Genomic DNA, 20,778 nt, shown 5'->3' on the forward strand with positions numbered 1-20,778 from the left:
TTACTTTTATTCAACCAGCAAGTTTTCTTTTTTTTTTTATTAGAAATGACACAGGCTTCTCCCAGAAGATAATAGGACGATGTGCAAGAGGCGTCATTGTGGAAAAAAAATATTACTCATCTTTTATTTACATTTAAACAAAAAGTGGCATGTCCAAAATTATTCATATTTAATAATCAATAGAAAAGCCTTATTGGCTATTACAGCAATCAAACGACATCCTATAATTGCTGACCAGCTTTTTGCATGTCTCCACTGGTATTTTTGCCCATTCATCTTTAGCAATGAGCTCCAACTCTTTCAGGTTGGAAGGTCTCCTTGCCATCACCCTGATCTTTAGCTCCCTCCACAGATTCTCAATTGGATTTAAGTCAGGAGTCTGGCTGGGCCACTGCAAAACGTTAATGTTTTTGTCTGCTAACAATTTCTTCACCACTTTTGCTGTGTGTTTTGGGTCGTTGTCGTGCTGAAATGTCCACTGGTGCAGTTTCTCTGCAGACTGCCTGATGTTGTTGTTGAGAATTTATGTATTGCTCCTTTTTATGGTGCCTTACTGTGATTAGGTTTCCTGGTCCACCGGCTGAAAAACACCCCCAAAACATTAGGTTTTTTGACAATGGGGATGGTGTTCTTAGGGTTGAAGACTTCTTTTTTTACGCCAAATGAAGGCTACATCATTGTGGCCAAACAATTAAACTTTTGTTTCATCTGACCATAAAACAGAAGACCAGAAGTCTTCTTCTTTGTCCAGATGAGCATTTGCAAAGGCCAAGCGTGCTTTTGTGAGCCTTATCTGGAGAAGTGGTGTCCTCCTTGGTCTGCGTCCGTGGAACCCAGCGGTGTGCAGTGTCCATTGGACTGTCTGCTTTGAGATGTTGCCACCAGCAGAGCCCAGATTCTTTAGGATGGCCTTGGTGGTGATCCTTGGATTCTTTTTTACCTTCCTCACTATCCTCCTGGCCAGCACAGGTGTCACTTTTGGCTTCTGACCACGTCCTCTGAGATTTTTCAGAGTGCGGAACGTCTTGTATTTTTTAATAATACTTTGCACTGTAGCCACTGGAACTTCAAAACATTTAGATATGTATAAAAGCTGAGAAATGTTTTTTTCTACAATGATGCCTCTTGTACATCATCTTATTATCTTTTGGGAGAAGCCTGTCATTTCCGGTCATATTGCTGGTTGAATAAAAGTATCTTTAAGTCAGAATTTGCCAGGGGTATAAATAATTTTCGGGCTTGACTGTATATATATTTTTATATATATCTTATATATATATATATATATATATATATCTTGTGGTCCTGTATTTAAACTGTTGTTCAGAAATGCGAGAGCAGTCAAAAATAGTCCTACAGCATGCCTATAAGGTATGCCGTAACTTTACAAGATGTTAAAAAAAAAACACTACAATTTTTATGGATATTTCAATGTATTTATTAAACGTTCATAATCTTTATCTACCATTTAATTTCCTCTGATATTCTCAAGAAAAGATGCTAGCAAATTGGTGTACCAATCCCTCTGGCCCATTACACAAGCAAGCAACCACAATAAAACATGCAACATTTCGTATTAAAATTCCTCTTTCAGACACAAAGCAGCTCTTATTAAAATTTAATTCCTGCTCTTGAGCTTTTATTTGTTTGCGTGCTAATTAGCATAACACTGACTGCTAGCTGGTTAGCTGCAGGTGTGGGGTTTCACTGACACCGTCAGGCACTACTGAATGACTCTAAAGAGAGCATTGAGAGTCTCTTTACCTTTACATAAAACTCTTCGGCTGAGTGGTACGATATAAGAGAGCTCAGGTACTGTACAGTCCCAGCAGCCCACACTCAGCCAACTCATTCCACGTCCTAAACATGACGCCTCAGTTACGCAGACCTCCATGAATAGAAACTTCAACAAATTCATGTTTAAAACACTACTAATTCATAACAAGCCATGTCGCCCAATCCACAGACAGTACAAAATGTATACAGTGTTCCCTCTTCAGGCCGTCAGCAAGTACCTCTGCTCGTTCCTCTGATGTGCGTTCTCTAGAGTCAGCACTGGGACGCTCTCCTGGCTGGAGGGAACCTTGCATGCTTTGCAGAGGATCAATATCAGAACCAGTATGAGCACAGCTACCAGGATGTTACACACTATGGCCACCAGTGCGGCGGTGGACAGTCCCGTAGTGGAAATGGAGTCTTCACGGTCACATAGCTGCATCGCTGACACAGAGACAGAGGCCTCCCTCCTTCAGACCAGCTGTCAGCCTCAGAAGACACCGCTCTGATGTGTGACCTGTGAGGCTCAGTGCTTCAAAGCTCGGCTCTTGCTCGTTGATGTCACCATCACTCTGCTGTCATTATTTGTCACCCAGGGGTCCTCCTGATCGTCTGATCTTGTGTGAACAAGTGCGTCCTACTTTTCACATCTCTTATGTTCACAGATCAAGGACACACACTGTGAGAAAATGGATCAAGGTGAAGCCTGATTATTATTTTTTGGTCTTAAGAGGTAACAACTGTACAAAATTGCTGTCGTTCACTGCTGGACGTCTTCTTTCATTGGCTCAACGTTGTTCTGAGAGGTTCTTTCGGATGAGGTCTTGAATGCCGTCGCCAGCATTCATCTTAGGCTTCCTTTCCTATGTGGAAGAGAGAATGAGGATTTTAAAACAGGTATCACTATACTGTGTTTCATCAAATCTGCAGGAAGATGTCCTCAGCTTTTTTGATTCTGTTCCATTTTTCTATTATAGGTGTTGGAAGCTCAGTGGCATTATTCACTGAGGAGTCAGTGGCGTGAGAAAGGAACTGCCTTAAAATCTCATTTATTTCCCGGTGTGCTCAATGAAGCCTTCACAAGTCTCTGCCTGGTTTCGCTCTGTCTCTAAAACTCCGGTCTGAATGCACAATGGATCTGGCATTGCATAAAGAAGACTACATGCTTAAGCTCTACCTGAGAACAAAAACTCAAGTCTCAAGTCAGTCCTGGTAAAATAACAAATCACATACGAGTGGATGTGTTGAGGCAGTAAATGATTTCTCTTCTGTGTAGCTCATAGATTGTAGTGGGAAGTCCTAGCAGACCCACTCCTCCACAGTTCAGCTGTGTAGAGAGGGCCACAGAACTGTGAGTGTCTCTGAAGAGGGACTCCTCCTCCACAAGCATGTTTACACACATACAGTTATGTGAATAATTCATCCCCTTCACTTTAAACTAAATATTATATCTGAATAATTTGGTGGTTAAAGTTATGACAATTCTGTCATCGTTTACTCACCCTAATGTCATTCCTAACACTTCTACTTATTTATTGCGTGGGGCCCCCCTCTGTGAAATCTCGGCTCTTCAGCGACACCTGATTTGTGTCAAACTTCAGCGAGAGCGTCAGAAACTTAAAGGGATAGTTCACCCAAAAATGATAGGTCTGTCATTAATTACTCACCCTCATGTTGTTCCAAACCTGTAAGACCTTTGGAACACAAATTAAGATATTTTTGATGAAGTGCGAGAGCTTTCGGACCCTGCACAGACAGCAACACAACAAACTTTTAAAGCCATGATGCATGCTGTTGATGCAGGAGCAGGCATTCTAACAAAGAAACATGTAGAAGAAGAAGCAGAAGACACGCTGTACGTAAACATGTCTGAAGATTTCAACAGAGAGGATGACTTGCCCAGCCTTATTTAAACTAGAGAGTACAGGCGATGAACTAAGAGAGATGGACGTTCAATGTCAGAATGCCGGCTCCTGCTTCAGCAACACCATACAGTTTGTGACCCTGGACCACAAAACCAGATATATTTGTAGCAATAGCCAAAAACACATTGTATGGATCAAAATGATCAATTTTTCTATTATGCCAAAAATCATTAGGATATTAAGTAAAGATCATGTTTCATGAAGATATTTTGTAAACTTTCTATAAATTCTATAAAATAAACTTTTCATAAATATATCAAAACTTAATTTTTGATTAGTAATATGCATTTAGAACAACTTTAAAAGGCAGATTTCAGATTTTCAAATAGTTGCATCTCGGCCCAATAAAAAAATCCTATCCTAACAAACCATACATCAAAGGAAAGCTTATTCCTCTCTCAGATGATGTATAAATCAAAAATTGACCCAAATGACTGGTTTTGTGGTCCACGGTCACATATGGATGCATGGTGGTACTCTTAAAATGGTTGAATAAAGCTGTTATTTTTGTTCTTTGTGCACAAAAAGTATTTTTGTAGCTTTAACAATGTTTTTACTACTTATTTGGGCCCTGAACGTATCAGTTCCATTGCTGTGTATGCAGGGGCAGAAAGCTGTCAGATTTCATCAAAAATATCTTAATTTATGTTCCAAAGATGAACAAAGGTCTTATGGGTTTGGAACAACATGAGGGTGAGTAATGACAGAATTTTCATTTTTGGGTGAACTATCCCTTTAAAAGCTACAACAGAGAGGAAATAACAAGACAAATATTTAAAATTCTGCCCAAAACCGATAAGCTGATAATTAGTTATGTTTTGATATGTTATGATAACTGACACTCTTTAATGTGGCGTGACTGATCGCCGTAGCTGCATCAGTACGTGAGGCAAAGTGAAACGCACCGAACTGATGATATTCTCTTTCCTGTTACAGCACGAAGTATGCATAAATGAACATTAAAAGGTAAGCTGAACGATACATTACATAACATAAATTCCCTAAATGTATCATGCCTCATGTAATTGCTTAATGAGAGTTTCACCTGCTGAAAGATGTTAGTAAAACAGCATGTAAACAAAATCTCACATAACATTTACCTCAGAAAAGCCATTAAATGACCATAACTCCATAGTTTTCTAGAAAAAAATGAACCCTAGAGATGAATATTTCAGTATATTCACTAGGCTATATTACATAGTCATTTTATTTTTACTTAACCTGTTCTTCACTATTTGATGTGTAAGTTTGAATGGTAGCACTTTAGGCTACAATGAGGTTCATTAGTTAACATTATTAACTACATCAGTTAACATGAACTAAGAATGAACAATACTTCTAGAGCATTTATTAATTAATAGTTAATGTTGATTTTAGCATTTACTAATGCGTTATTAAAATCACAAATTGTGTTTGTTAACATTAGTCAATGACTGTGAACTAACGAACAATGAACGACTGTTTTTTTATTAACTAACATTAACAAAGGTCATTAAATAGTGTAATAAATGTACTGTTCATTGTTCGTTTATGTTCTACATTAGCTAATGTTAACAAATGACATCCTACTGTAAAGTGTGACCGTTTAAATAAATCTGAAAAAAGTTTTTATGACAGCTACTGATTAAATGTTTATATATTAAAAAAAAAACAATTTTGGAGTAGAAACAAAATTACGTCATTAAAAAGATAATTTTATAAAGTTATTAGGCCTATTATAATACATGAAATGACTCCATTTATAGTTTACAGCATTAGTTTTTTTCTATTACAGAATGAACACTGTTCCCTAAAATCAAATTGTGAAATTTCTGTCAATTCCCAGCCCTATTTAACAGTGTTAATAAATTATTGATGGCAAAGGTAATCTAAATGTAAAAAGAGAAGAAATAAGCATTCATGCACAAATATCCAATAATGCATATTTGCCCTGGTCACTGTAAGCTTCTGTTGAATTGGAGAAAAGCATAGAGAGGCTTCTTTGGAATATAGATTTGGAATGAAAAAAGAGCAAGTAAATGCAAGAGATTTTTCTGGTGAACTCTCCCTTTAAATGCACAAAAACAAACACACACAAAGCTCATGCTTCCCTTCATGCCCGAGCGAACCCATCTCAATTAAAAGTGTGTCTAAAAGGGGACATTGAGAAGATTAGAGCACTCTTCCACAACTAAACCGAGTCAACCTTCTGTCCAGTCACACAAGGAAGGAGAAAAACAGTGAGGTCCCAACAGTAGGGGTGAAGACTCGCCAATATCTGCTGTTTGTGACACAACTAAATCTCAGAAGCTTCAACATGTGCAGCTTTTATTTAATTTACTTCCATCCACAACAACAGAGCTTTACCTTTCCTTTAATCATCAGAGATCAATTTTGAGACGAACCATGAATCACCTGCCTGTCCTCCGATCCAGCACAGCTGTAAAGGGAGGGCTGTGTGTGTTTACAATGCTACGAGGAGACTTCGCTGCCTCGCTGTAGGGAAATAATGGTGGGATGCCGGAGGTCTTATTTCTAGACAAGGAGAAAGAGCAAGGGAAGGGGGGGGGGGGTCATGCTAAAAAGCTGTCAGGGGCGAGTGTAACGTACAGTGTGTAATTACACAGGCCCCATAAAGAGTCTGTTACAAAAGTGCTTGTCAACCATGCACAATGACTTTTCCCCATAAACCCACCCTCGACATGCCTCACACACACTGCCAGCCAACATATTAAAACCGAGATGCTTCGAGAGAATAGCAGCAGTACTATTCTGGGTGTCATTTGAGCGGAAGTGTGTACGTGTGTGTGCTGCCAGTGTGTCCTGAACTCATTTCGTTGCAAGTGGTGGGTGGCTTCCACAATAACTCTGCAAACCTCCTGAGGGTCTCCTGGCTGAGGTGACTCTCATTTATTAATATACCTAAAACTGCAGTGAGCCGCTAAATATGAAAGAGCACTTTAGTGCTAACCTCCTTTATCATAAGAGTTTGTTTGCTGGAATCAAACAAATTAAGTGGGGAGCGACTTTACAATGCAAAACGCACTCATCAAAAAGGGCAGCACTGTGTCGGGGTGCTGGAAAATCAAATGGATAAAACACGACTGCTGGCATTACAAATGTATTTTTTCATTAGTCTGATGATTCACACAGCAGACATTAGGTCATATCAATTCTCCCTCAAGACACACATCTAGGGTTGCAGACCAAAACACTGTTGTCCCATTTAAATAATACCACTTTGTTTTAAATTTTTGTCTTTTTTGGGTAGATACAAATATAGATAGAGATAAATAGTCGTCTGTTGATAGATAGGTAGTTGTGTGTTTATAGACAGATGGATATATAAATGATAGAAATTTAATGAGTTGATAGATAGATAGATAGATAGATAGATAGATAGATAGATAGATAGATAGATAGATAGATAGATAGATAGATAGATAGATAGATAGATAGATAGATAGATAGATAGATAGATAGATACGGATACTCTGTGTATAGATGATAGATATAGTCATGAGCTTATAGTTGCATAGACAGATAGATAATTGTCTATTTATAGATAGATAGATAGATAGATAGATAGATAGATAGATAGATAGATAGTCATGTTTATAGACAGACAGATAGATAGTGGTCTGTTTACAGATAGAAAGTCATGTTCATAGATATAGTTGTGTTTATAGATAGTTGTGCGTTTATAGATAGTCATTTGTTTATAGATAGATAGATAGATAGATACAGATACTCTGTGTATAGATGATAGATAGTCATGAGGTTATAGTTGCATATACAGATAGATAATTGTCTATTTATAGATAGATAGATAGATAGATAGATAGTTGTCTGATTATAGATAGACAGACAGTCATCTGCTTATAGATAGATAGATTGACAGATAGATAGTTGTGTGTTTATAGACAGATATAGTCATCTGATTAAAGATAAATAGTGATGTGTTTATAGACAGATGATAGATCGACAGATGATAGATATGGGTAGTCATCTATCTAATCATAATTTCCAATTAGTTGTGTGTAGATAGTAAACATAATAGATAGTTATGTGTTTATAGATAGAAAGTTGTGTTTATAGGTAGTCATCTATCTAATCATAATTTCCAATTAGATAGCTTTGTGTAGGTACTGAAGATAATATATAGTCGTGTGTTTATAGATAGATAGATAGATAGATAGATTTATGGCAATTACATGCATTCTAGAGTAGGTGCTGTCTATAGCCATGAATGACATCCCAACTCAATTCAGCGTCAAGCTGCAGAATGGGAAATAGATGTCCCCTTCATTGTGGGGGAGCACAAATACACACAGATTGCTACCCAGAACGGCAGCTCTCCAAAGCCAGATGGAAACTGCCATGGGCATGGTGGTGTGTACATGAGATATCAAATAGAGCTTCATAATAATGCATGCAACACATTTAGCGTGCAACGTCTTCCTATGTAGCCATTCAGTTGAACCCTGTTTTTACTGTGACATACAGCACAGCCATAGTGTATAATATAAAACGTCAGTATTTTTGCACCTCACGAGGCGTGTTTTCCCTTGATTGTTATTATAGCTTGTAGAGGTGGGGGTTGTCTATTGTAAATCTGAGAGCTGTTCTAATAATTTCTCCTGCGCTGTTTGAGGTCACGGTGAAAAGAACTTATTTCAGTCATCCTGACATTTTAGCACCATATGCGTCTCATTAGTGCTTTGTTTGAATGAGCTTGTGTTTGGCTCGTCATTAACTGAAATCCTTGATTTAACCACTTAGGGCGAAAAGGAGCTCCAGTTATTTTCAATTTTGCTGAATTACGGGTAATACATTCAGCATTAGAAAGCAACATGACTTAGTGAACTCTTCTGCATCTGTGAAAATGAATGGAGTACTGCTTACTTAAAGCAGTTAGCAACAGACTACTCATCCGGGCATTCAGTAATAAGTCAGGGAGATGCATACGGTAAGTCGCACTATGCACTTTAACAGCTGGTGTTAGAAAGGCATGCACGGGAACATGATAAATTGATGAAAAACATGAACTCATGAACCCAACTCATTAACTAGCTCACCAACTGCTGCAAATCTGGGGGCACCTGTGCCAACACCATTCCAGTGCATTCAATGTCTATTCCATCATAGCGTCCTGACTGCTGGGATTTAGCACTGCCATCAGATTCAGCCATGAGCCAGAGCCAGAGTGGCACAGAGCTCATTCAGAGTTCAATGCATGACTGGGTAGCCATCCATCTGAGATGATTTTCAATGAGTCAGTCACCCTGCGCCAGGCCTGCTCCCTGATTTCTCCTCTCATAGCACACAACATCTGAACAGACGTGGCGATTGGCAAGTAGCGGCCACATGCAAGGACTCTGGGCTCATGAGAAGTTCACAGCCGTTAGCACCCTCAACCATCTGAGCAGAAAGCTCTGTCCAGGGATGTACAGTGTGACGTACATATATACTACAAAAATATTGCTCCTTCTCATATGCACCGAAGCTTTCAAGGTTCTGAAATGACAGCTATTGTGTGCATATTACAGTATGTGAATATAAGCATAAAAAACACTCATAATTATTCATTTGTAAGTTGCACATCATTTAATTGCTTACAATAATTAACATTATAGGGATTCTATTTCATGTTTAATTCAATGTGCTACTTCATAATTAGGGGTTCAAGTGCATAGCGCTGAAACCCTATTGTAATTACAGTGGCCAAGAATCAGCAATCTCTATGTAAAACTGATCGGGCAGAACAAACCGTAAGTCGTAGAGACTTGGAGGGATGGTAGTACTCACACCGTCTACAATGTCACCAAGGCTCACCCTAATCTGCTTCACAGGGGGTGCTACAGCGATTAAAGGTATGAAATCGCTCATAACACCCAAATGGTTCGACGCAGGCTCAACTGTCTTATGTCATTGGAATCTTTGGCTCATGCCAGACAAAACGCTGATTTGTCAACCTTGCGAGATTTTTTTTAAAAACCTACTTTTGCGTACTAGTCCTAGGACAACACAACAGTGCAAATGGATGGCGAAATGTTTAAAAGGGGCAAGGCCACTTTTACTAAAACGGCTATAACTTTTAAACAGAATGAGATATCTTCACCAAACTCACAACACACATGTAAGAGCTGAACCTGAGGTCACACAAAAAAGTTGCAGAGCTTGGCCACTTGGTGGCGCTATAAGAGGGAAAAAACATAAACAGCCATAAGTACGCAACCGTTGGGTCCAAAGTGACACAAGCGTCTATAAGGACATTAACAAGGTTACGGGCGATCAGAACAAAACTCGGTGGGCCTGATTGACTTAAGGTCCTAAAAGTCTGTGAGAAATTTAAAAGAAATCGGCAACTAGGGGGGCGATATCGCATTTTTCACGGGTGTAAACGATTGTATATTGTGCTGTCTTTCACACATACACACAATATTTGTATTATACAATAGACCTCATTCCGAACAACTTTGCATCAAGAACCACTGCTGTCAATCAAAAAACTATTAGTTAAATGATTGAGATGATGTAAAAAACCTAGTTTTGCAAACTAGTCCTAGGTTTGGGAAAAAAACACTGCAGTACAATTCTCTGAACTCTCTAGGTCAATAATTGTTAAAAAAAAACATTAAAAATTTACCCTTTGGGAAGCTATGACGGGGTCGTTTAGAAAAGGGATTTGTCCAAATATACCAAAAAGCCAAAAAAGATTAAAGGAAAACTCAAAACTTCACCAAACCTGGTGAGAACATGCGACAGGTGATTCTAAACAAGCATGCAAAGTTTTTGGGAGATCAGACCACTGCTGGCGCTATAACAGTCATAAACAATAATAAACATCATATTTATGTGGCAAATTACCTGTATTTGACAAAAATGCTTTTTTAAATCATTGATTTAGGTGGTTACATGCTTCCTAAATAATATGTAATGTCTTTTTTCTTATGTGCTGAAATGCCTTAAAGTGCTTGAACCTCGGTAATCATGTAAATGTTAATTATTTGTGAAATTTACTAGCCATTCAAAGTCATTATTTAATTCTAGATACATTTACACAGACTACTAAATGTTGTCAGTATATAAAAAATGCGTTTTTTTTTTTCTAAACTGTATTTAACATGAATGGCACGTTTAAAGGATTAATTCCCTTCCAGAATAAATGTCCTGATAATTTCCTCACCCCCATGTCATCCAAGATGTTCATGTTTTTTTTTTTCTTCACTCAAAAAGAAAGTAAAGGAAAACATTCAAGGATTTTTCTCCATATAGTGGACTTCAATGGGAGCCAACAGGTTGAAGGTGCAAATTACAGTTTCAGTGCAGCTTCAAAGTACTCTACACAATCCCAGCTAAGGGATAAGGGTATATCTAGCAAAATGATTGGTCATTTAACCTTTTTTTTTTTTTTTTTTTTTTACAATTTATATACTTTTTAACCACAAATTCTTGTCTTGCACTTGCTCAACCTTATGCATATGCACCTTGCAATATGAACCTTTAACATGAACAGACATGAACATCTCGGATGACATGGGGGTGAGGAAATTATCAGAATTTTTTTATTCTGGAAGTGAAATAATTCTGTAAGTGATGAATGAACTCCAATACTTGGTTGTTGTCAGAGATGGTGACAGACTTTTTATACTTGTGCCACAATTGTGTGGCACAACCTTTAAACCTCTGGAGCACCAGAGCAATGTGCAAAAAAAGTTAACACAGCCCTGCTGTCACCATCATCAGGGAAACTACTGCAATCAGTAATGGAGCCCTGACATTTAGAAAGAGGGAATAACAGAAAGATAGACGTAAAGCAAATGGCAAACAAAGTGAGGAAAGGGCAAAGCGTGACATTAAATGTAGCGTTACGGACTGCATCAAAATGCCACATCATATCACTATTGTTCTGCGATAACCGGCATCCTCTTCTAAACATGCTTTGTTTTGGTGGCGGTATAAGGTGGTGGATTTATTAAAGAGATAGTTCACTCAGAAATGAAAAGTCTATGATCATTTGTTCCAAACCTTTGTGTTTCTTTCTTCTGTTGAACACAAAAGATGATATTTTGAAGAATGTTGGTAACCAATCAGCTGTGGGTAGTCATTGGAAGTCAATGGCTACCAGAAACAAAGATTATTAGAATATTACCAGGAAAATATTTGTGTTAAATTGACAGACCTATTTTTATTTACTGAAATTTTTAAACTATTTTCAAAAGAAGAGAATACATTATCAATATCATGACTGATACTCTCTATAAAGAATTTGCATTTTTAATTAAATTACGCCAGAAAACTACTACAGAAATATTTGTTACATTTTAATACCCATTTACACACTCGGACTAAAGCTCATTTATAATAGTAATAATACGACTAGGAGTAGAAGATATTTGTTTTTAGATTTTGGATGCTTTTGACTTTTATTGTAAGCACAAAATATTTATAACATGAGGACGAATAACCAATGCTCATCTAGACAGCATTTTGAGGCATGCCTATGATAACCAAACATGCTGTCCAAAACGCGTTCATTCAGGGCGCGTTTTTGCTTTTAAAACCATACTTCCGTAGCGTTACAGAGTGGAACTGACCGAGTCTCAAGACTCGTTTTTGAAAGTTGAACTACTGGAAACACCACTCTTATGATTTGAGAGGCGACGCAACGACACGTGTGTGTATAGAGAATAATATAAAAAAAATAATGCTGACAGAACGTGTCCTCTTCTCTGTGAATGTCCCTCAAGCAGACAGCTCACTAGGTTTTAAAACACCGCCACTGACTGATTTGTTTGAGCTTATTTGTAAAGAGTGTCGGTTTGCTCTTACTTTTTATTTATATTGTGAAAACCGTTTAAATTACGCGATTACCTCTTGAAAAATCGCGCGTATAACGCACCTTCATTTACGTCGAAAGCGAACCATTTAAACCCGTTATGACTAGAGACAAATGATTTTCAAATAATGCGCAAAACACATTACCGCCAAAAAGCAGGTCAAACTAGTATATGACACTTCCCTTGGTTCACATTAACACGTTCATCATGGCGCGAATAAGCAGTTTAAAGACTTACCCGACAAACACAAGCGCGATGTTGACACGGATTCAGAGGGGGACAGCATTCCACAGTACCTGTCTGGATATGATGATCCATGAGTGTGAGACGATAGAAGCAGCAGCAGCAGCAGCAGCAGCATGAGATGAGCTGAGCTCCACTGCTTCAGTGACGCGAGTAAATCCCTAAAACATGGGACGGATGAGGATATGCGGCGAAAACGATTGGGAGACTTGAGTATGGTGATAAACACAGATCGACATTAGTTATTTAAAGCATTAACACTAAAAAACATTACAATAAAGTGTAAAGCGACATTTATGCCATCGAACAGTGCGCAAAACAGCAGCGCCCTCCACTAAACGTTCTGCTTTTTTATGATGGGTCAATATTCCACAATTAAAGTACAAAATATTCTACAGAATTGCTGTAAACTGTATGTTTTAGTCAATTGGCTGATACTGATTTAACAGCACCCCCACATTTATGATCAGGAAATATTCAAGTGTCTCTCTCTCAGCTGTGAGTAGATAGGCCCCATCATTTTGAGATAAATGTGTTCAAAAGTCTGAAAAATCACCTTTTTTCTATATTTGAGCACACTTTTTTGGGAGTTATTCCATAACATTTAGTTTTTATATGTGTACAACTGTTCAGAACTGTGCTAGCTAATCATGTGCTGATTAGCATGTTTGAGCTAGGTTCAAAAGTATCAAAAATTGTCACTAACAAAACAGTTATGACTGAAACATTTGGTAAAGTTTTGGTAGTAACATCTTTGGTTTTTTTTTTGGGGGGGGGGGGGGGTTGTTATCCCATAAAATGGTCACTACCGAAACATTCACAACCAAAACATGTTATTATTGTTCCGGTAGTGACAAAAGGGAACACACGATTGTCATATTTGGGAGAAATAAACAACATTTTAGTATAGTTATGGAAATTTTTTGTATCTTACTATGTTTTAGTAGTGTTTTCGTATACAAGTTAAAATGTGATGTGGTCGCTACTAAAGCATTACTGTCACTACTGAAAATGCGTAGTCACTACCGAAACATGGGATGTTTTGTCAAAAATAAAGTATGCTAAATTATCAACTAAGATGTTAGGATAGTTTTCGGTTCTATGTATATTTAAACTAATGAATCCTTAACTTTGAAATCCGTATGATCAACTTTTTGCCTTGTATAAAGAAAATCTGGATTAAAAATACAACAAATCTCATAAATTACACTTGAAATATTGTTAAAAATGTAATTGTTATATAACTGTTTAATGAAATAGCAAAACATATATATATATATATATACACACAATGTAGATATAAGCAAAATCTTAGTAGGTCAATATAACCTTTCTAAATAAATTATAACTACTGTGTTTCAGTAACTCATTTTTCATTTTAATAAAGACACAACAGTGTCAAGAAAATCTCATGTTTGAAAAACTGCTGTTGAATCATCTAATAAACCTCTACCTAGCTGTATTCACTCTTGTAATTAGAAAAAGAAATCTAGTTGGGCATGACACAAGCTGTTCTCAAGGAGATCTCTTTTAATTGGATGTGCCAATGCTAATGAACATCCTCATACAAGACTAATCACATAAAGATGACTCTTTGTTCCTTTCTGCCTTTGCTGTAGATCTTTTTATTCTTACGAAACCAAGATGAAGAAATGCTGTTTATTTCTCCCTTTGACAATAGATGCTGCATTAGTTGGTAAACAGATTAATTGCGGTGGAATTGATTGTGATGAGCAGAACAGAGGTGAGATCACGCACAGATGGTCACACGTCCTTATGTGTGTAGGATCAGTCTGACCGTTCAAAATCAAATCAGGTGCTTTCTGTCATGATAAAAGCAAGTAACGTGGCGCCACCTAGTGGCGATTCTAAACATACAGTCAAGGTCAAAAGATTTTATACACCCTGCAGAATATACAAAATTGTAATTATTTTACCAAAAAAGGAGAGATCATACAAAATGCATGTTATTTTTTTTTTTAGTGCTGACCTGAATTAGATATTTCACAAAATATGTTTACCTATAGTCCACAAGAGAAAATACTTTCCATCCCATTCAAAAATTCACATACGCTTGTTTATTAATACTGTGTTGTTACCTGAATGATCCACAGCTGTGTTTTTTTTTTTTTTTTAGTGATAGATGTTCATGAGTCCATTGTTTGTCCAGAACACTTAAACTGCCTGCTGTTTTCAGAAAAATCCTCCAGGTCCCACAAATTCTTATTTTTTTTATTTTTATTTTTTTTCAGTGTGTGTATTTTGAATTCTTTCCAACAGTGGCTGTATGATTTTGAGATCCATCTTTTCACACTGAGGACAACTGAGGGACTCATATGCAACTATTACAACTATTGATGCTCCAGAAGGAAAAACGATGCATTAAAAGCTGGGGGTGTAAACTTTTGAACAGAATAAAGATGTGTACATTTTTTTTATTTTGCCTAAATATATATATATATTTTTTTCCATTTAGTACTGCCTTTCAGAAGCTACATAAGATACTTACATGTTTCCCAGAATACAAAATAAGTTAAATTTACTCTGATCTCTTAATGCTTTGTGTTTCATTCTGAACCTTCTGTAATAGTTGCATATGATCCCTTAGTTGTCCTCAGTGTGAAAAGATGGATCTCAAAATCACACAGCTATTGTTTGAAAGAGTTTAAATACGCAAAAATACTGAAAAACCAAAGAATTTGTGGGACCTGAAGGATTTTTCTAAAGAACAGTGGGCAGTTTAACTGTTCAGGACAAACAAGGGACTCATGAACTATCACTAAACAAACAAAAAAAAAAAAAAAAAAAACAGCGGTGGATCATTCAGATAACAACACAGTATTTAAAATCAAGTGTATGTAAACTTTTGAACGTGGTCATTTTTATAAATTCAGCTATTATTTTCTCTTGTGGGCTGTATGTAAACGTCTTTTATGGGAAATATCTCATTCAGGTCAGTACTAAATTAAAAAATAACATGCATTTTGTATGATCCCTCTTATTTTGGTAAAATAATTAACATTTTGCAGATTCTGCAAGGTGTATGTAAACTGTATCAGTGAAAAGGACACCACAAATAGGCAAAAAAGAAATATTTATTTCATGATAGACCTCAGTTTCCAAATAACTGACCATTCAAAAAAAAATGTACACAATTTCTTGATTTTTAAACATCTTTTTTAGGATTCACGGACAGCAGTTGTAATATCTATGACCACATGCAATGGGATTTTGTCCACTACACAAACAGGTACTAAGCCCCTAAACCAGCGCTACCTCAACCTGAGCCGTGCTCTTCCATCAGCCTGGAGTGCAGCTAAAACACATCCGATGCTTTATTACAGTCTAGCACTCTCCCACCTCGATTTACAGCTTCAATTTCTGATGGCCGGCAACAGCGAAAGGTTTTTCTCCAAGGACTGCATGAGGGACACATCCATGCACTTACGGAGTTTACAGGTAATGTTAAATAGCAGACTTTGAGGGACGGCTGCTCATAGTGTCAAGGATTTCACTGTTTTTTCCCCTCCAGAGGTAAAAATAAGGACATCTCAAAATTTTTTAAATAATATGACATTTTAATGTCCAGGTCTGCAGGGTGGTGTCCCGTGTTAAAAGGTCTCTGGACATATAAAGTGCACTTGATGGCTGAGGTTTTTTCAGCAGTGGGTCTCGTCCACAACAGCATAAAAGAAAATTCCGCCCTAACTCAAGGGATTTCAATTTGTAGCACCAAATGTGTCCACCAGTAAGGCAAGATACTGTAATGTGGCAGGCTGCAGACGAGAAACGTGGAATGGCAAAAGGTATGTGCTTGTAGAAGACGACATCACAACAAAAAAATCTACCTCTGGGAATTTATGAAAATCAGTGCACAGCATTCATTCCCTTTTTAGTCCAAATTCGGACCATAATCACAGCGTTCGCTGAACTCTTCCTGACACTCCATTGCACTTTTGCGTCCTCCTGAAGATAGAGGAAGACATGATGGTGCTTGTATCCTTCATTGTTCAAGTCAGCTAAAGCAATTCGGTTAGCTGCCCCTTCATTCCAGTGAGATGATGAGCAGATCTGGTCATCTGCTCATTCCAGTTCAAGAAATGTTCAGTCTTGTTTATGGTCGTCTGGTTGAGCGGCGTCCAGGACCGTGAGAGTGCACCGCTGCTGCAGCCATATAAACTAGACGCTGTTGAGAGTGAAGAACATGTACGAAAAGGCACCGTATTTCTGGACAGGGCAGATGTACGAGTGTGTATGTGCAAGATGAGTCTGAATCCATCTCTTTACCCCCACCTCTAAAGGCATTACCAATTACTAAGGCAAATTCTCTCTGTAAAGAAATGCAAAGTGCATCTTTTCTGCTCTTATATATTCTTTGCGCTGCTGCTGTTGAACATTGTTCAACATTGCATTTTAATCATAGATATATCTCTTTAATAAATTATATTTATATATAATTTTATACATCCCCACCCCCAATCATATTCCCGTGTGGCCGGCAGCGCACCTTACAGGTATTTCTGTACAAATTTAAAGCCATGCTTGTCCTTTGGCCACTTCAAGGCAAAGTTCCGCTCTGTTCACAGTTTTCCTCCTCCCGACGTTGAGAACGAACAGACTTGGAGCAGTTTTTTCTTCACAGAGATCACACAGACATTCCGAGAAAGGGAAAAAAGCATATTCGTACATGACGAAAGGACAGAAGTACAAATATTCATTGTAAAATATGTTTCCAGCAAAAAGAGTCCTCTCAGAGGGCTGCGGGGATATTATTGGACGTCTGAGAGCCCAGAGTTTCACTGCACCCCCTCTTCATCGACGTACGTTGAGGGGAACCATCCGATCTGAATGGAAAACATGGAGATGTTGGCAATATTGCTTGTGTTTCAATATTTGAAGCTTTTGAAGCATTTGCTTGCTTTATTACCCTGCCGTTGGCCTCTCCTTTCCACCAGCCTTGGTCTCCACCGATTTTACTGTAGATCTTGACGATGTCCCCTTCTCGCAAGGACAGCTCTCTCATGTCTCGAGCAGCAAAGTTGTATCGTGCCACAGCTGTGCTGACTACCCTGGGTGTGAATACTGTACAAGGCCAGCAACATCCCAAGATTAGCGCATGGAAGATGATGACGAGGACCATGAAATGCTTAAAGAATTAGTTCCCTTCTAGAAGATACATTTCTTGATAATTTACCTCCATGTCATCCAAGATGTTCATGTCTTTGTTTCATCAGTCGAAACTAAATTAAGGTTTTTGAGGAAAATATTCCAGGATTTTTCTCCATATAGTGGACTTCAATGGGTTTCAGTGCAGCTTCAAAGGGCTCTACACGATCCCAGATGAGAAATAAGCGTCTTGTCTAGCGAAATGATCTCTCATTTTCTCATTGATCATCATTTTCTTAAAATTATTTTAACATTTATATACTTTTTAACCATAAATGCTCATCTTGCACTAGATGAACCTCATGCATTACGTTATCATGTTAAAAAGGTCACTCATGACGCAGGTGTAGAGCCCTTTGAAGCTGCATTGAAGCTGCAATTTGTATCTTCAACCTGTTGATCCCCATTGAAGTCCACTCTATGGAGAAAAATCCTGGAATGTTTTCTTCTAAAACATTCATTTCTTTTTTGACTGAAGAAAGAAAGACATGAACATCTTGGATGACATGGGGGTGAATAAATTACCAGAAAATTTTCATTCTGGAAGTGAACTAATCCAGATTTATTGACACTTTGCGACACTGTGAACGAGATGTGAATGAATGAAAGCATGTGACTAATGCTGGGGTGTTTTCACAAGAACTTCGATGACTAGAGCACTAATGAGGCGATGATGACAAAACCGGGGAGACATGCTGATGGGGAGATGAAGGGTTGAAAGTGAAGAGGATTTGGGGAACGCAGCATTGATGATGCAAGAGCACGAACAAGCAAGAAGCGCAATACCTGACCAGAAGGGAGCAGAGCTTTGAGAGGAGAAGTTGAGGCCCTGAGGACTGAGGAAGGAGAAGTTGTAGGAAGCACAGGTGGCTGCTGAGACAGTATGGGGGGAGAGAGAGAGAGAGAGAGAGAGGGGCAGAGAGTAAGAGAGAGCACAAACAAATAAAAAAACAAGGGCTCAACAGAATCAGAGGGTAAAAGTAAGGCAATTCAGAGAAATGTTTCTAAACACATTAGAATTGTATTGCTGAAACACGTTACAAAGACTGTGAACTATGTAGTACTGATTTGCGTAGTTAGACCGTGAAATAGTTTTTCAAAATTTTTGCCTTCAGGATTTTTTGGGCAGGCCTGAAATCATGTTTTGATGACACAATTAAAGATTGAAGTAACTACAACCTACAGTTTGCTAACTAGCTATGGATTTGTCACGTAAATGCATATTACCTGGTTGCAATAATTTACAAAACAGCCTGGTCTCTTTATTAAAATTAAGCTGTTAGAGGAAGCATCCATTCTGGTTGTAGCAGTATTTTACAGTTGAGAGATGCAGAGCTTTCTCGTGTGTGGGGGCATGGTTTTAGTGATGACAGCGGACACGTCCCCCAGTGTTTGAGAAAAAAGAATACTGCTTACTTTTTTAAAAAGATTTTGATAACTTGTTTTATTTTGCCATTTTTTATCATTCAAATTTGGCTGGGTAGTTAATAAAAATTCTGTGGTGTGAACTTGCTTTACACAGACTTTAAGGACATGGTTTTAGAGTCAGAAAAGTGTTTCTATGTGCGTGTGAGAAAGTAGGTGTGTTCTGTGAAAAATTTACTAAAATTCATTTTATCAACAGAAAATTTTTTACTTTAGATAAAGTACATACTACTTTTCAGAAGGTATGTTTTTTTTCTAAAGAGAAAGTGCATTTATTTAACACATTAAATTGATTAGAAGTAACAGTAGAGACTTGTATATTTTAATAAATGTTGTTCTTTTAATTAGTCAAAAATCCTGGAAAACTGTATCACTGTTTCCTCAAAAATATTAAGCACCACCACTTTTTGCATCAACATTTATAATACTAATAAAAGTTTTTGACCACCAAATCAGCATATTAGAATGATTTATGAAGGATCATGTTATACTAAAATCTATAGTAATGGCTGCTGAAAATTCAGCTTTGCATTACAAAAATAAATTAAATTTTTAAAATAAATTAAAAAGAAAACTGCTATTTTTAATTGCAATAATATTTCTTAGTATTACAGTTTTTACTGTATTGAATAAATGTGATGGCTACAAAACCAGTCTTAAGTAGCATGGGTATATTTGTAGAAATAGCCTAAAATAAATTGTATGGATCAAAATGATCTATTTTTCTTTCATGCCAAAAATCATTAGGATATTAAGTGAAGATCGTGTTCCATGAAGATATTTTGTAAATTTTCTACTTTAAATATATCAAAACGATTAGTTATTATAGATTATAGATTATGATTAGTAATACAGTATGCATTTCTAAGAACTCAATTTAGACAACTTTAAATGCGATTTTCTCAATATTTAGATTTTTTTGCACCCTCAAATTGCAGATATTCAAATAGTTGTACCATACTTCAATAATAAGCTTATTTATTTCGTTTTCAGATTATGTATTATCTTACTCTCAAAAAATTGACCCTCATGACTGATTTTGATCGTCCAGGGTCACAAATGCAGCCTTGATGCGCAAAAGAGACTTAATTCAAAAACATAAAAAACATATTGCCAACCCCAAATGTTTGAACAGTAGTGTATGTGTATCAGCTTCCATTTACTTTCACTGTATGGAAAAGAACACAGTGAACATTCACTGTCCTTTTTTGTTCAATGGAAAATGTAAGTCACACAGGTCTGAAACAACATTAGCTTGAGTGAATGACAAAATTGGTGTGAATGGCTTCCTTTAAGCAGCTCTTGTTTTGGATATGGAGATCTCCAAAGCCTTCAATATTCTCAACCCCTTACAAAAAGACATTGTCTTTATGCACTCGCATAAAAAAATATCAGTGAACACCGGTTAAGCTTGACTGGAA

At 37.3% G+C, this 20,778-nt stretch overlaps 1 protein-coding gene across 5 annotated transcripts in view; it reads right to left on the reverse strand.

Annotated features, from left to right (window-relative positions):
* Positions 1-2,228: 2,228 nt before the first annotated feature.
* The window catches only part of vav2 (vav 2 guanine nucleotide exchange factor), a 231,250-nt gene continuing 212,700 nt past the window's right edge, over positions 2,229-20,778 (reverse strand). For 2 of the 5 annotated variants that reach the window (XM_073824151.1, XM_073824150.1), the window contains 3 exons: positions 18,719-18,802; positions 17,694-17,848; positions 15,844-17,610 (listed from right to left, as the gene is read on the reverse strand). In XM_073824151.1, coding sequence (XP_073680252.1) covers positions 17,563-17,610; positions 17,694-17,848; positions 18,719-18,802 — 287 coding nt within the window. In that variant the 3' untranslated portion in view covers positions 15,844-17,562. Of the gene's footprint in view, positions 2,640-15,843; positions 17,611-17,693; positions 17,849-18,718; positions 18,803-20,778 lie in introns of those variants that run through there. The other 3 variants (XM_073824154.1, XM_073824152.1, XM_073824153.1) reach the window with 2 other exon arrangements.

The sequence above is a fragment of the Garra rufa genome, chromosome 19 (assembly GCF_049309525.1).
Source record: "Garra rufa chromosome 19, GarRuf1.0, whole genome shotgun sequence".
Classification (NCBI taxonomy): Eukaryota; Metazoa; Chordata; class Actinopteri; order Cypriniformes; family Cyprinidae; genus Garra; species Garra rufa.